We start from the raw sequence: 16,648 nt of genomic DNA, 5'->3' as shown, positions 1-16,648 counted from the left end.
ACACACACACAGAGAATACACACACACCTTCCTCAGGGCTAGACACAGAGCGCTTTGATAAGTCCGTCCCCGCTCCCCGTGTCTGTGTCTTAAGGAAATGCAGCCCATTTTTTTTATTTTTTCTGTTGAAGATGAGACGACATTTGTTCAATATCTGCGATACATTTTTTATCAGAAACAGGAAGAATAATCAAAGCTCCGCGAGCTTCCCAAACTCTATTCTGTACAGAATGCAAAGGCCAACACTCCATGAGCATTTGATGAAACGTGTAAACATTGGATTAAAGTGTGAAGGATATCCACCGAGGTCAAAGCATACAGTGGTATCTTCCACATGCTGTGGGCTCAGCTCTGTTTTTACTCATTTAAAGAAAACATGGAAAGGAAACACAAAAATAACACTTTTCCATCAAATTTCAATGCCTTTTCTGCACATTTTTTCCACTTTCAAGACTTTTTTGGCACCTGTAAACCCTTTCCACCACTTTACCCAATTAATGTTGCATATGTTGAGCCATTATTGTCACTTTTAACCTCTTTTCACCAAATTTCACAGTTCATTCATAATTTGGCATGCCCATTATTTGCCAGTTTAAACTACCAGCTTTTCTGTCCGTTTTTGGCGACTCTGATTTGCAACTTTTTACCAATTTTTGTGATTTTTAAAACCCCATTTCACAAGCTTTTCCACTATTTTTGGTCACTTTTAACTTTTATTTTGAGGGTCACGAGCTGAAAAGGTTGAGAAACACTGGTTTACGGTGTAGTTTAAATTTAATGTGTATTTGAAGGTTTTTTTGTTGTTGTGTTTACCTTTATTTTACCAGAAAAGTCACTAAAGCTCTTTTTCAAGAGAGTCCTGGTCAGAGGGCTCAAGGTTCCACATCGGATTCAAACCAGCGACTCTTCCACAACCACTAGGCAATCACTGTGTTTAACGGGTAGTTTTACAGTAACAAAAAAATTAAAGAGAACATATTATTACCTATTTTATTTAACTCAGTCAATCAATTGATTAAAATTATGTATGTCTTTGTTTAATAAAGTTGATTCTAGGGATGTCCCGATACAACTTTTTCACTTCCGATGCGATACCGATAATGCTGCCTTGAGTGTTGACCGATACCGAAATTGATCCAATATGACATCAGCACTAATCATACATACTTTTATTACTTATTTTATAGTGTGGAATGTTAGAAAAGGCTTAGTCATGTGATGTCACTCAAACAGAGAACAATAGTCAACAACAGTACGTATGAGAAAAACTGACCCATTCATTATTGGCCAGTTGGTTACATATATTTTAATCTTCAACATAATATCTACATTATTCTACAAATGAATAAATATAGTATAATATATATCAGGGATTTTCGATGCAGTCCAATAAAAGCCGATATTCGTTTTCGGGCTGATATCAGACCGATATCCGATGTCAATATCGGATCGGGATACCCTTAGTTGATTCATATATTATTTACTGAAGTTTTTATAAATTAATTATTATTTTTGTGTTTTGATTATTCTAATGAAACCAAAGTATCAAGTGTGTGTGTGTGTGTGTGTGTGTCTCTCTAATTGCTTTAATAGCACCTGGTCTCTAATCCCAGGTAATTAGAGCGCTCAAATTAGACAGCAGCTACTTTCAACCATCACTTGAAGACACAGAAGGGGAAAAAAGCCTGGAGGAACACACACACACACACGTTTTACAGATACACACACGTCTGAATATAACCTGTGGAAACCAGTTAGTTTAGTGTGTGTTGGTTCGTGTGTGTGTGTGTGAAGTGGCACATTAATTACATAAGGAGGACGATCACTGACAAACACACACGGTGTAGCGTGAGCTTTGGTTGTGCTACAGTATTTGCAACATGCGTCTAATCGCTGTGGACTTCCTGACTTTTTATCAGTGTGTGCGTGCGTTGGTTGTGCGTTGGTGGCTGAGCCACGCAGGCGTTGTGCGGGCCTCCTAAATCGTGTCTGAAAAAGCTGTGGGGAAAGGTTAAGGCCCTCTTTTAAAGATGAGCCGGAAATGTCAAGTGTCTGCCCCTCAGGCTCCGTCTCCCTGCAGTCACACACACACACACACACACACACACAAAGGTTAGGAGTTGCTCGAAGGGATGTCCTCTGGTTTCTTTCATGTTCTGGATGTCACAGGTTGAAATGTAACAATAGCAGTGCTAGCAGAGCTTCGTCCACATGCTAACAGCTAATCCACATGCCACTGCTAACAGCTAATCTGTTTCCTGCTGTGAAACCAAACCATCTTTGTGTCCCAAATCCACAGAGAAAAGTGTCTAAACATTATTGAACAAAATATTATTAGTTTTTATTGTTGACTGAATTTGTTTTATTAAGAAATGAAATAAAAATTGTAATAATTTGTGGATTTTTCACCAGAATAACTTTCAAAACCTACTTTAAAATGTAACTCATTTGAAACTATTTTCTATTGCTTGACTATTAAAAGAATATTTTATATATTATTAAATCCTCATCATCTCTGTATATAAATATAAATATATATTTATATATATATATATATATATATATTTATTTAATTCTTTCTTTATAATCAAAACACTTATGTTTTTGTTTATATAAATAAATAAACTAATAAATAAATATTTTAAAGGCAATCATCTAATATATTGCATTACCTATGTATCCAAAATAATTAGTTAATAAGCTTTAAAATGTCACAATTTTTTTTTAATTCACAAATTCATTACTTAGACTTCTTTAAAAAGTGTTTATCTTTTTCAGACATTATTAAAATATAATAATCATTTTAGATTATTTTTCTTTTGATATTCATTTTTTGTCATTTTTATGTATATATATATTTTTTTTTCTTTTAAATTCACAAATAATAAATTGTTGATTAAATTTGACTTTATTTAGTCAATAAGTTTAAATAAATGGTAAAATGTCTTTTTTGTCATTATATTGCACATTTTTTAGATTTTTTGTTTTCTTGATATCGTTTTACTCTGATTAAATACTAATAAGGGCATTATTTGAATGTTAAGCAATTAAATACATACATATTATATATATATATATTATAATATGATAATAATTAATTATGTATAAATATTTAAATTGATTGCAAAATACTGATTAAAAATATACAAAAAAAAGTGTTACTGTACCCCCAAAACCTTTTCATTTATTTATTTATTTGGTGTTGCAGTCTTCTAGTTTGTCCAACAGAGGGTGCTGTTTGGCTATGCTTTTCCTGTCCCCGTGTGTTTAAACTGGGTGAACTGGTTTTAGTGGAGAGCATCATCTGTTGAGAGGCGGATGTTTCCTTCACTCACTTCTCCCTCAGTTAAAGGTTAGGTAAAGGTTTCAGTCCCACGTTCAGTTTCAGAGCAAACAGGACCTTAACTGTGTGTGCGTGTGTGTGTGTGCGTGTGCGAGTGCAGGAAATATATTTTGGTAGAATGAATCATAAAACTGGTTCCAAAAACGTGGCTCGCGCCCCTGTTCTGTTTGTCATTGGCATGTACCATGTGCTTTTATTTTGAAGGGAATTTATTTATGCAGAAAATTGCCGACCATACTCGCTTATGATTCTCAACATGACGGTCGGGTCTTTACGTGTGGGTCGCAGCCCACTCTTATTTAATTTTATTTATTCATGCAATGTGTCACATCGTTTTATTCACAAAGCAAAATACTTTTGCTTTTATTTTGAAAGGCATAGATAGGTGGCAACTTGGAAAATAGGGACATAATTTATTTAAAGCACAACTAATTTCAGATTGCACTTACCGAAATGGTTCTCAACGTGTGCGTCAGGTCCAAATGTGTGTCGTGTTTGTTCTGGACTTTTGTCTTTGACTGTTCTTTTATTATGAAGATAACCTATTTATTTATACAGCGGAGTACCCACTACTTAAGGTTCTCAAAGTGTGGGTCGCAGCCCTTATGAACACTTGTGAATTTATTTATTTCATCATATTTCTTCAGGCAATGTGTCACAGCATTTTATATGCAAAGAAAATTACCTTCACTTTTATTTTGAAGGGAATATATAGGTGGCGCACTGGAAAATAAGAACATCATTTGTTTAAAGCACAACATTTTTCAGATTGCACTTTTTAAAATGGTCTTCAACCTGTGGGTCGATGCCATGGGTGTATCTCACTGTGCTTTTATTTTGAAGGAAACCTATTTATCTAATACCATGCTGCAGAGTGCTGACTTTGCACACTTAGACATAAGTAGTTGAATATCTGATCCTTTGAATTGTTTGATGTTTCGGTGCAGCGCAGCAATTTTCCGAGCAAATAAAAGATCTTTTATTTTGTAACGCGTGTAACTGAATTAAAGGCTTACAAAGCCAGAGGCAGCTTGATTAAACGCTGACTGGAACAATTAAGGGAGGCGGTGCTATCTGTTAGAAGTCGGTGTCATTGTCTCGCACACAATAGCGATATGCTTTAGCATTTCAAGCACATCCCGCGCCGTTTGATCACTGACCTGTAATGAATGCATCGGTGTGACATTTTTTTGCCGACTGATCTGAGAGAATTAGGCCCGTATCGCTGCTTCGCTCTAACCAGATTAGCCGACGCTCAGCTGATAAATGAGAAAAAGCATTGGTATGGTGGTGTGCCGGGTGTGCGAGGACAGGCCGGTGTCTGAACACGATTTATGGAGTTTGGGAGAAAGCAAAAAAAAATTTCCTAATGGTTAAAGCTTTCAACCCTGATAAGACTTCAAAGGCGGAGCTAATTGGGAGTGACCCCTCATGTGTGTGTGTATGTGTGTGTGTGTGTGTGTGCAGCCTCATTATGGAGCAGTGTACGGGATGCTAATTAAATGAGTAATGGCCACTCTTAGAAGCACATATGAGCTTTTATTTTGAAAGGCAAGTGGAGGTGGCATACCAAACTTTTTCAAAGCACACTTGTTTTTATCAACTGATAAGGTTCATCTTTTATGAATAATTATTTTTTACTTTTTAAACTGCTTCAAGATACTGTGCTTTTATTATGAAAGGCAAGTGTAGGTGGTACACCAAACCTTTTCAAAGCACAATGTTTTCTTTTCCAGTTTTTATCAAATGATAGTTCATCCTTTATAAATCATTTTTTTAACATTTTCAACTGCTTCAAGATGCTGTGCCTTTATTTTGAAAGGTAAACGTAGGTGGTATACCAAACCTTTTCAAAGTAAACTTGTTTTTATCGACTGATAAGGTTCATCCTTTATAAATAAATATTTGAACTTTTTTAAACGGCTTCAAGATACTCTGCTTCTATTTTGAAAGAAGTTTATTAACACATGTAAAAGTAGGTACTTAATTAACCTAAAGCTCAACTTTTTTCATCATTTAGCTTCAGTTAAGAAAATGTACAAATTAAATGCATGACAGCAGCATGTACAAGCTTTTATTTTGGAAGGGATCTATACAGTGTTTGGCATACTTTACGCATTAGTTTTCTGCCTTTTCCAACTGGGTAATTAGCTTTTATTTTGAAGGAGGTTCAGTAATGCACACTGAAAGATTGGCACATAATTCAACCAAAGCTCAACGTTTTGGATAATTTTCCTTCTGTTTTTATCTTAAACGTCTGTCAAACTGAGAAGTTGAACATTTTCCTCATTTTGGACGCTGTCCACAGCAACTTCCTCTAACTCTTCCTCCTCCTCTCGTCCTGCAGCCAAGTCCGTTACCCGGTCCTGTGCAGGGAGGGAAACCCAACGCCAGCCAGTCTCTGCTGGCCTGGTGTCAAGAAATCACCAAGAACTACCGCGGAGTGAAGGTCACCAACTTCACCACGTCGTGGAGGAACGGGCTAGCGTTCTGCGCTCTGCTGCACTTTTTCAGACCTGACGTCATGTAAGAACCTTCTCCTCTGAAACTCTAGAGATGTGGGCTCTATGGCTTATAAGTCTATGGCTCATAATCAATACAAATAACAGATGCTACATAACAAATGAGGAAGTGGAAAAAGTACAGATAAGTCAGAGACACCTAGCATTCACACAGAGACCAATGAGAACGAGACCAGTAACAACCAGACCAGTAAGAACTAGACCAGTAAGAACCAGGCCAGTACTGTTGCTTCTTCCTCTGAGATTGGAATAGAACTCCATACCAGAAATCAGTGCACATGTTTGGGTTAGCTTAGCACGTAGCTACGTTAGCAGAGAAGGGTCAAAGGGTAAAGGGGCGGGGCTATCTTTTCAGGTAGAACTATCAGTTCAAATGGTTCTTATTAGACAGTAACAAAACAAAAAATACATGAGCATTTATTTACAATATCGTGCACCCTTACAATGCACGATAGTTATTGTTCTGCGTAAAATAGATTCACTTTCTCTTTGGTTCCATAAATTAATGATTAAACAGGTGCAATGATTGTGTGTGTGTGTGTGTGTGTGTGCGCGTGTGTGCGTGTGTGCGTGCGTGTGTGTGTGTGTGTGTGTGTGCGTGCGTGCGTGCGTGGTAGTGCGTTAGTGCGTGTGTTGCACTGTTATATTTTTGACATATTTTCCACTCTAATAGTTCTGATGATTGCACTGCTCTGAAATTGCATGTTTGAGCTTTAACGCAATTACATGTGAGGCATATTTAAACACACCTCTCTCTCTCTCTCTCTCTCTCTCTCTCTCTCTCTCTCTCTCTCGCCCTTCAGAAACTACAAGGCACTCTGTCCTCTGGATATTAAAGAAAACAACAAAAAGGTAAGGATCCTTCCCTGCTGAGCTTTGCTCCACTTTAGCTCTCTCCTCCACGTCTCCATTTAGGGGCGTGTTATTAATCCCTAGATGTTCTGTGCATGTGTGTGTGTGTGCGTGTTTACATTGTTTTAAGGGCGGGGGGGTTGGTGCAACACACCTGTACGTGTTATTAAATATAAGACACGCCCCCCTGCTGTGTGTCACCTGAGTGGTGCAGCACTCGCCACCATAAACGCAGCTTTATACGACCAGAAAATTCCAAGTATTTTATATTGGAAAAAAATGTATAATTTCAACCTTATTGTGCCCTAACTTTCTCTTTTCTCAGTGTTAATGACCGTAAACAAATCATCTATATATCAAAAATTAATTTTAAATTTTCAGTTTTTCCCCTTAATTTCCAATGAGAGCCAAATCGTCCCATGGGCCAAACCAGATGGTGTTGCAGGCCATGTTTAGCCTGCGTGCCTCGAGTTTGAAACATCTACCAAAAAGAACATGAATGTATATTTTTGAATAAATACATTTTACACAAGCACATAAATACATTAAATTAGAGATGAGCAACTTTTATCACAGCGGGGCCACAAATCTGTGACTGTATCTGATTAGAGGGTCACATGATCAACATTAGAATAATGACCAATCAAAATAACTATGAGTTAGTGTTTGTTGTTGTTGTTTGTTTGTTTTTTATATACTATTATGTTATTTTTGGAGTCATTTTGTGCTTTGTTGGAGTTTTTTGTAATGTTTTGTAATTAATTGTCTGATGCAATTTTTTGCTAAATTTTAGTTTTCCTTGTTTAAATTCTGTAATTTTATGTTGTTGTTTTTGTTTATTTTATTTGTCATTTAAATTTTTTTGTGTGTGTTTTTTAGTTGTCTTTTCTACTTTTTGTTTTTTGTATATGTTTCTATTTTTGTCCTTTTTTGTATATTTCTGTAATTTTATATGGTTTTTGTGCATTTTCGTTGCCATTTTGTAAACGTTGGCACATAACGACACTGGCCTTCTGTTGCTCATGTCTGCAGTAGAGCATTGATGAGGTCAGGCACTGCTGTTGAATGAAGAGGCCTGGTTCCAGTTCATCTTAAAGATGCTGGATGGGGGTTGTGGTCATGTCTCTCTTGTTTTTTTTTAAATCCTCCCTCTTCTTTTTGGGACATTAACCAAAGCTCAAGCATATTTCTGCTTCTTCACATGCACATTTTGCTACACACAGGTTTTCCCTGTCACTACACACACACACACACACTCTTCAGCCCTCAGGGCTACACAGAGCGATACGCGCGTGGCTCCTGCAGCTTGATTTCCTCTCCTCGTGCACACTTGGGCTGGCCGATAACCTCGGCCGGCCCTGTTAGCTGTGAATGCTAGCCTGTTGACAATAAGCAGAGCAGCCAATCCCATATCTGCTAACCCAGCCCCAGGTGCTGGAGGAGCCCTAAAGAAATAGGCAGATAGAGGTAATGTGGCAGTGAGCTGCAGCAGGTGATAGCTGATGTACTTTGGGACAAACGGGTCAGTCCTTAGCACAACACACCAGTGACACCAGCACTAATGGCCTGTTGCACACACACTGCACTGGAAACACACTTCCTGCTAGAAAACTACACATGTTGGACCGATATGAAATAACGTTATATTAAATTTCAATACATTATATCACATAATATATTATATTGTATTAATATACAGTACATTATATTATATTACATTTCATAAAATTATAATATATTACATTACATTATACCATATTAGATTGAATTACATTTATTATAGTTTATGTTATGTTATGTTGTATCATATTATATCATAATGTATATATTTTTTTCGTCTTGACAGACTCACCTCTTAGTTTATAATATACATATAGACATTTGCGTAACTCATGCAAAATTTATCTGTGTATCTGTATGTGTGTGTGCAATATATATATATATATATATATATATATACACACACAGCTTAGCTTAGCACGTAGCTGCCCTGGCTGGGCGTATTCAAAGCAATAGGGGGCGGAGCTATGTTATCAGGTTGACTTATTTGTTCAAATTGTGTTGTTAGCCCAATAAATACATGATAAACGTTGCTGTTATTGTCCGATGAGTTATGGATCCAGTGATCAGCGAGCTTTGCTAATGGAGGCGGGGACAGAAGAATGTAGCAAAGGGACAGAAATGATTGTGTTGTTTCGTTATGTTATTGAAATATTTGTGCTGCTGCTGCTTCATCAGGACTTGTTAGCATGTGTCGGTTTATTGAACGGACAGGAGGAAGGTATAGAAGGCTGTAACCAGCTGCCCTCTCTCCTCCTCTTCCTCCTCCTCACTCTGTCTATCTGTGAGGAGTGATTGCGATGAGCTCGGCCTGTGCTGAATTATGACAGATAAGGACAATCGATATTTGTGGGGGGAGGGATGGAAAAGAGAAACGGCTGAATATTCACATTTACACACTTTGAAATGGACCGTGTGTGTTAAAAGTATGTGTGTACGCCTGTTAACAAAGTTATTTTTGTTGTTGTTATTGTTCAATCATATTGTGTGTATCTTATATATATAGAGTGTGTGTGCATGTACGTGTGTGTGTGTAATGAGGCCAAGGAGAGGTAATTTGTCATGCCATCTGATAGCGCAGCAGCCCCGAGCACTGCTGGGGGGGGGGCGGGTGCTGATGATTGACAGCGATAGATAGCTGTCAGTCACTGAGTTGGAGAGGGGGGGGATTGGTGGGTTAGGGGAACCTGGGGGCAGTCGGCGCTGACATTTAGCCCCGACATAGAGCCCTGAGTTCCCAAAGTTACATTTAATAGAGAATCAGAGCTGATGAAGCCTTCCACAGGCTGCTGCTTTAGAGTGAATCCATACTACTTCATACTGTCAAAATAAAAGCAATATTTCTAAAGTTTCGACAAAGTAAAGTTACGCTTTGGACGTGTTTCCATTGAAGGTTGTTTTGGAGTCTCGTAGCTCTCGCGAAATTTCATCCCATGAGACTTCTCTTTAGGAAGATAAATGCTCCAAACCTTCTAATAACACTCCTATGTTGTTTTCTGTCTAATGTGGCAGTGATTATTTTTAAGTACAATGCTAAGAAATGTCTAGGTCTCCTCGTCTGTCCACACATTTCGTGCCACATGGTCTTGGATAGAAGTGGTCATGTGATCAGTGTAATAATGGAAAAAGTGTTCCCATCGGCTTTCGTGATACATTTTAATATCGAAACGTGTGGAAAAACCTCCTCACAAAAGCATCAAAACATTTTAGGGATATTTGAGTGTCACGTCTGGATCTCTTTCCCTGTTTAGATGACTTTACTAGATATTAAACTTCTTAAAATCTTAAAATTGTGTGTTTTATACACCCCAGAGAATGTACACACTGTTACAGATAACTACGGTGAAATAATGCAAGATTACGCAGTGGCAATGTTAGCCATAGGATAACATGATTACCACTAGATCAGGAAAAAAGTGACACAAAAAGAAGATGAAAAGCATTTAATGTATTAGACACACTGGTTACCATTATAACCAGTGCCATGTTGTTGCAATGAAAGAGGTTTAACATTGTATATCGCAGACTAGTTTAGTCACGATACAAGAAAATGACAGCTCTACGTTACTTTGAAACTACTTAAATATCTGCGTCACAACTGCTCACTAAATAACACAATGATCACTATGTGATTCATAGAAACATTAACATTGAAGCACAGTCCAGCATTTCCAGCTTCAAAAAAATGTTTGTAAACAATTTTAGGATGGAAGAGTGATGTTTTTCATTCAGCACGGACGCACATCGTTTACAGATCGTCCCATAAATGACTGCATCAGTTTTTGCAGAATGAAGTGAAACTCAGGTTGTAGTGAAAAAAGGAAACACAAGTGCAACAAAGTGATCTTTTTATTTATTTTCTTGAAAGAAGTTCCCGTGAAACAAACGCACAGGCCTTAGTTTTTTCTCCTTTCATGTTGAAACCGCGCTGAGCGAAAGCAGCCCCTTCTTCTTATTGGCTGTCCCCATTGTCTCAGCGTTGCACCATCATTGCTCTTCAAGTTGTACGTGTACGAGACGATATGGGAAGAAAAAAAAGGTCAAAAAGACTGTAGCGCATGTCAAGACTCACACGAACCCTGAAACAAAAAACCTGTGTGGAGAGCCTTTCTCCCTCCTCCTCTCACTTTCTCCCACTCCGGCTCTTTTCTTTCACTCCGTCCCCATTGAGCGTCGAGGTTGTCGCTCCTTTTCAGAACCTTCCCCGTGCGAGAGGCGAACAATGCCAGCACACTTTGCTCCCCTGAATACGTGTTAGAAACCCAATCAGGGCCCTCTTATTCCTCATATTCTTTTCTGTCTTTCTCTCTCACACTGCCTTTCTGTCCGAGCAGGGTGGGGGTGGGGTGGGGGGGGCTTGCTGTAAAGGCAAACACTTCCCTCTCCTCCTTTTCTCCTCTCCCGCCGACCGCTCTTTCTTCCGCTTTGTCTTTGCGCCGCAGACACACACCTCGTTTCCCTGTGAGAGTATAGATGTTCGTCCCATTGTCGCACAACAGGTGAGAGGGAAACGAAGAGGCCTCCCAACAAAAAGCCTCAGAATTGATGCTAAAGTGAGGAACGGCGTCAACTTCCTCATCAAAGCCAAAACCAAATATTCAAGGCCTCTTTATTGAGTATAGTGATGATTATGATGCATCCAAATGGACAAAATCCCAGTGGACGTTGTTATGAAGACATGCCGACTACATCAAAGTAGTGATCAAATGCCAACACATGACCATAACGGGGAGTCTGACCGTTGGGATTTCATTCTGTCGTTTAAGTTAGTAGGGAATACAATTTTTCCAGGCCCAGACTTCCCTCTCCCCAGCCACTTCATCCAGTTCTTCCCAGGAGATCTCGAGCCATTCCCTGGGCAGCCGAGAGACATTGTCTCACCAACATGTCCTGGGTCTTCCTCGCAGTCTCCTTCCGGAGGGTATCCTAATCAGGTGCCCGAATCACCTCATCTGTCTCTTCTCAATGCGGAGGAGCAGCGGCTCTACTCCGAACCCTCCAGATGACTGAGCTTCTCACCCTATCTCTAAGGTTGAGCCCAGCCACCCTACGGAGGAAACTAATTTTGGCCGCGTGTACCCACGATCTTGTGCTTTCATTTATCAATATAACACAATTACATGCTATTTATACCGTACAACAAGTGATCTTAAAAACCAACAAATCTCGCATGATTTCAGTGTGAAGAATTATTAAATAGATCAGTGTTTCTCAAATGAGGGTACGTGTACCCCTAGGGGTACGGGATGGCACTACAGGGGTACTTGAGAGAGAGACAGAGAGTGGAAAATTAACAAATGATGAAAGCATACAAATATTAGCTTTAATAATGTTGATTTTTTAGTTCAAATTATAACAATAATGATGATGGTAATGATCTTGATTAGAACATGAACTGAAAATATAAAGGTCAGTCTTGGTCCCACACAAGGCGGGATGACAGGAAATGATAAAAACTATAGAAATAAATCATTTCATTCCACTTCTTTACAAAATGAGATTATTTCAAATGTGTGTTATCACTAATTAATTCTCATCACTATGCTCTATAGTTGTTTTTTCATAGTATTGTGAGAAAAACGTTGTAGTCGGACAAAGGGGGTACTTGGATTCAGAAATAAGAGAATGGGGTGCTTGAGCCAAAAAAGTCTTAGAACAAATAGGTAGCTAATAGATAACAAAAGGTAACTCAATAACTAGGATTAATTAGTATTATTATTATTATTATTATTATTATGTAGGACAGTTAAGACAGGCGGGTGTCAACTGTCACAGATTTACTCACAGATGGCTGCAGGTATTGTTGTAGCAGAATACAGCCTTTCTGCTGAATCAGCGTTTCTGGAATGAATGAAGCTAAAACAACGTAAACATTTATTTTCTTCTTCATCATCTTCTTCCTCTTTTTCATTTCCTTCATGTTCATCTTTTCTTCACTTCTCCACAGCCATTCATATGGTGTTTCTCCTGCTTGTATTCACATATAAATTAGGCCTGTGTTTGACCCAAGGTTTGTAAAAACATTACATAGAATTGTGTTAAACTAAAATAACTTTATCTCATCGGTTATGGGTCAAAGAAGTCCATAAATCTCGGTCTGGAAACATCCGTGTCAGTGCGTCACTGCTTAAAAGTAGTGTGAATATTATTTGTACAAATATGTGAGGAGGAGGAAATATGAGTGAATGTAAATATAACAGGTTTAACTGGGGCGTGCAGTGTGGAATACGATCACTTGGGAAGGTCTGGGAGTCAGATTGATAGACTGCTGCTGAGGCTGTGAAACAAACGGCTGCTGCAACAGGTTGGAATTAGATCAACACTATCAAGCAGGCCAGATACAAGCCGCGATACCTGAGACAGACGCACACGGCGTGTTTGTGTGTGCGCGCGCGCGTGCAGCTAATCTATTTATTTACCTGTCATCGGCAGCGATAATGGTTTTCATCCCCTCTCCGTGGCTCTGTCTCAGTCTATCTGGTGACGGGGGATTGGCTCCGGCTTGATAATCGCACCTGTATTTTTTCATCAGACTCTAATCAGACCAATTACACGCGTGACGGAGAGCGTGGACGCTGATGCAAGGGCGATAAGGGGCGCACTCACACACACACTCTGGGATTAAGCGCTCTGTCTTGGGGTATCTGCATCTGTTATCAGGGACGACCATCCCAGACATGACCTGTCAGCAGCTGAGCCAAAAGGTGTCCCTCACACAGAGACACACAGGAATGTCTGTTAGCACATTAGCAGCAACCGTCTGCAGCAAGGTTCCTCATCTGATGGATACACAACATGACTCACAGAACAATACACAACAGACACACAGCACAATACACAACGTGAAACTGCACAATACACAATATGACACACAACAGACTACACATGAATGTTTTCACATGCTAGCTGCACATTAGCATCGCGTTCCTTCATCACAGAATGCTCACCGTCTGCAACAAGGTTCCACATCCCTCACCTCATAGGTTCACAACATGACACACAACACAATACGCAACAGATACACACGACACACAACACAACATGACACAGAGCACATAACAGACACACAGGAATGTGTTTACACGATAGCTGCATATTGGCAGCATGTTCCTTCACACTCACACGCTCACTTAATGCAACACCAGGATAGATACACAACATAATACACAACAGGACACACGAGACATCAAACATACGATACAATAGCGCAAATAAGATGAGAATATGATGACGACAATAAAATGACAATAAAAACACAAAACAGGGAAAAATAAACTAGATGACAACAACAACACACTAAATGACTCCAGAAACTCAATAAACCAAAGAAGACAATAAAAAAATGCAAAAAAGGAAAGACGATAAACTAGGGCACAATAAAAACACACAAAAAGGTAAAAAAAAAATTACTGTGGGACAACAAAACCGCACAAAATTACTACAGAAACACAAGAAACCAAGGAAACGACAATAAAAACACAAAATGGAGAAAAAAATTAACTAAATGACAAAGACACACAAAATGACTGCAAAATTTACCATAAATTGACTATGAACATACACAAGTATTCCTGGAGGAGGGAAATCAAGGTGAAGGTGAAGCTGTAACGTCAGTAACAATACAACGGTACACAAATGTTCACTCTGTCCAAAGTCAGATACAGTCACACATACTGTTGATTAAATGTTGAGAAAAGTAAGGGCCTTTTTGTTGCACTTGTAAACCTGCTTCCTGTTCTCGTCCTTCTCAGGCATACGACGGCTTTGCCAGCCTGGGCATCTCTCGCCTCCTGGAGCCGTCCGACATGGTGCTGCTGGCCATTCCCGACAAGCTGACGGTGATGACGTACCTGTACCAGATCAGAGCCCACTTCACCGGCGAGGAGCTCAACGTGGTGCAGATCGAGGCCAACAGCAACCGCAGCACCTACAAGGTGGGCAACTTCGAGACCGACACCAATGCCTGCGTCGGACAGGACAAGTTCTACGCCGAGCTGAACAACACTCAGAACCACCAGGCTGTGCCCCCTGGTAAGAAAGACGCAGCACAGCCTGATGTCGTCAAAGCTGCTGAGACGAGGGAGCCAGGCAGGGTCACTGAGGTGTCCTCGCCTCCTGTCCCATCTCCAAGCACAAACCTCACTTTGTCAAATGCGACTAGCGAGGACAGAGGCAGCCTCCTCAAGGCCAAAACTTTAGACCTGAGTGAGCTCCCGCTGACGGAAGACACGTCCAGCGAGAAGGACAAGCTGGGCCAGGCGGAGACAGGAGAGCACCAGGACCAAAAGGACGTAGGGTCAGATTTATCGTCTCCCCCCAGGAAAGGAGCATTGTTCTCCCCTTCCCAATCGTCCCAGAAACTGGGCTCCTTCTCCAACAGAGACGCAGATCTCCTCAAAAAGAAGAGGGCGGATCTTCGTCACTCAGAGTCTGAGCCCACCTCCGACACCATCCCCCTCCCACCTGTCAATCAAACAGAGGTCCAACAGGTAAAAACGGAGCTATTATTTTACACTTAGATGTGGTCCTGCTGATTCTAGACAGTTAAGATATGAATTAAGGCCACACAGTTTGGTCCACAAGGCAAAAAGCACGAAAATTAGCAGCATTGGTTGAAATATCAGGAATTGACAATTACTCACCAATATTATACTTGTATATGTGATGCGATGCAAAACTGGTGACCAACCAACTAACTCTACCTACAAACATCACTGTTTCATTGCATTACACAGTTTCACACTCTGTTGGTCATTGTGCCAAAACGTCTGCGGGATAATTGTGACAATTAGTTAAAATAGAATAAATTGAGCAAATCATTGTAATTGGTAGAATGGATTATGTTGGTCAGAATTGATTAAATTGCTTAGGGTAAGGAAATTGATAAAATTGCTTGGGTTGCTGAAGTTGCTAAAGTAATAAAGTTGTTAAAATTGGTGGATTTGATGAAACATATGAAATTGCTAGAATTAATGAAATCTGTAGATTAAATGAATTGCTAGGGTGGGGAAATTGATAAAATTGCTTGGGTTGCTGAAGTTGCTAGAGTTGATGAAATTTTTAGGATTAATGAATTTGTTAGGGTCAGAAAATTACTGGAATTGATGAAATTTCTAGGGTTGCTGAAGTTGGTAAAGTAATAAAGTTGCTGGAATTTATCAAATTGGTGGAGTTAATGAAATATATGGAGTTGGTGAAATTGCTGGAATTGATTAACTTGGTGGAGCTGGTGAAGTTGCTATAAAGTTGTAAACATGGTGGATTTGATGAAATCGCTAAGGTTGCTGACGTTGGTTAATTTTTTTGGAATTGATGAACTTGGTGAATTGATGAAATATATAGAATTAATTCAATTTGTAGAATAAATGAAATTGCTAAGGTGAGGAAATTGGTGGAATTGATGAAGTGAAGCTGATGAAGATGTTATAGGGTTGATGAAATTGATGGAATTGATGAGATTGCTGGGGCTACTGAAGTTACTAGGGTTGCTGAAGTTGGTGAAGTTTGAGTTGATAAATTGCCGTCATTGATGATTGTTGTGGGTGAGGTGCATGCTGGTTATTATTAACTATGTTTGGGGGGGGAGGCATAACATTCTATGCTAACGTTGTAGTGAAACGGCTAATGCTGAACGCCGCTACATGTCTGACATTAATCCTTATGTGGCTTTGCTGATGTAGATTTGTAGACAAATGGGCTTTTTTCCTTTAAACAGCCCTACATCTCATTATGAACACCTGCGTGTGTTTGACGTGCACTAATTCGTTGTGCTTAAAGCAGGTATTGAGATTCTGTCGGCGTTCGTTCGCCTGCAGCTTCCTTAATGGCCTGTGTAGCTTCTTATCCTGTGATTGAAACTTTCACTGCGACA

At 39.5% G+C, this 16,648-nt stretch overlaps 1 protein-coding gene across 2 annotated transcripts in view; it reads left to right on the top strand.

Annotated features, from left to right (window-relative positions):
- ehbp1 (EH domain binding protein 1) overlaps nt 1–16,648 on the top strand; it is a 191,881-nt gene that overhangs the window by 77,508 nt on the left and 97,725 nt on the right. For both annotated transcript variants that reach the window (XM_028467869.1, XM_028467870.1), the window contains 3 exons: nt 5,691–5,869; nt 6,669–6,717; nt 14,529–15,266. In XM_028467869.1, the coding sequence (XP_028323670.1) occupies nt 5,691–5,869; nt 6,669–6,717; nt 14,529–15,266 (966 nt within the window). The remainder of the gene's footprint in view (nt 1–5,690; nt 5,870–6,668; nt 6,718–14,528; nt 15,267–16,648) is intronic.

The sequence above is a fragment of the Gouania willdenowi genome, chromosome 15, assembly GCF_900634775.1.
Source record: "Gouania willdenowi chromosome 15, fGouWil2.1, whole genome shotgun sequence".
Taxonomy (NCBI): domain Eukaryota; kingdom Metazoa; phylum Chordata; class Actinopteri; order Blenniiformes; family Gobiesocidae; genus Gouania; species Gouania willdenowi.
This window is presented reverse-complemented; position numbering and strand designations above follow the sequence as displayed.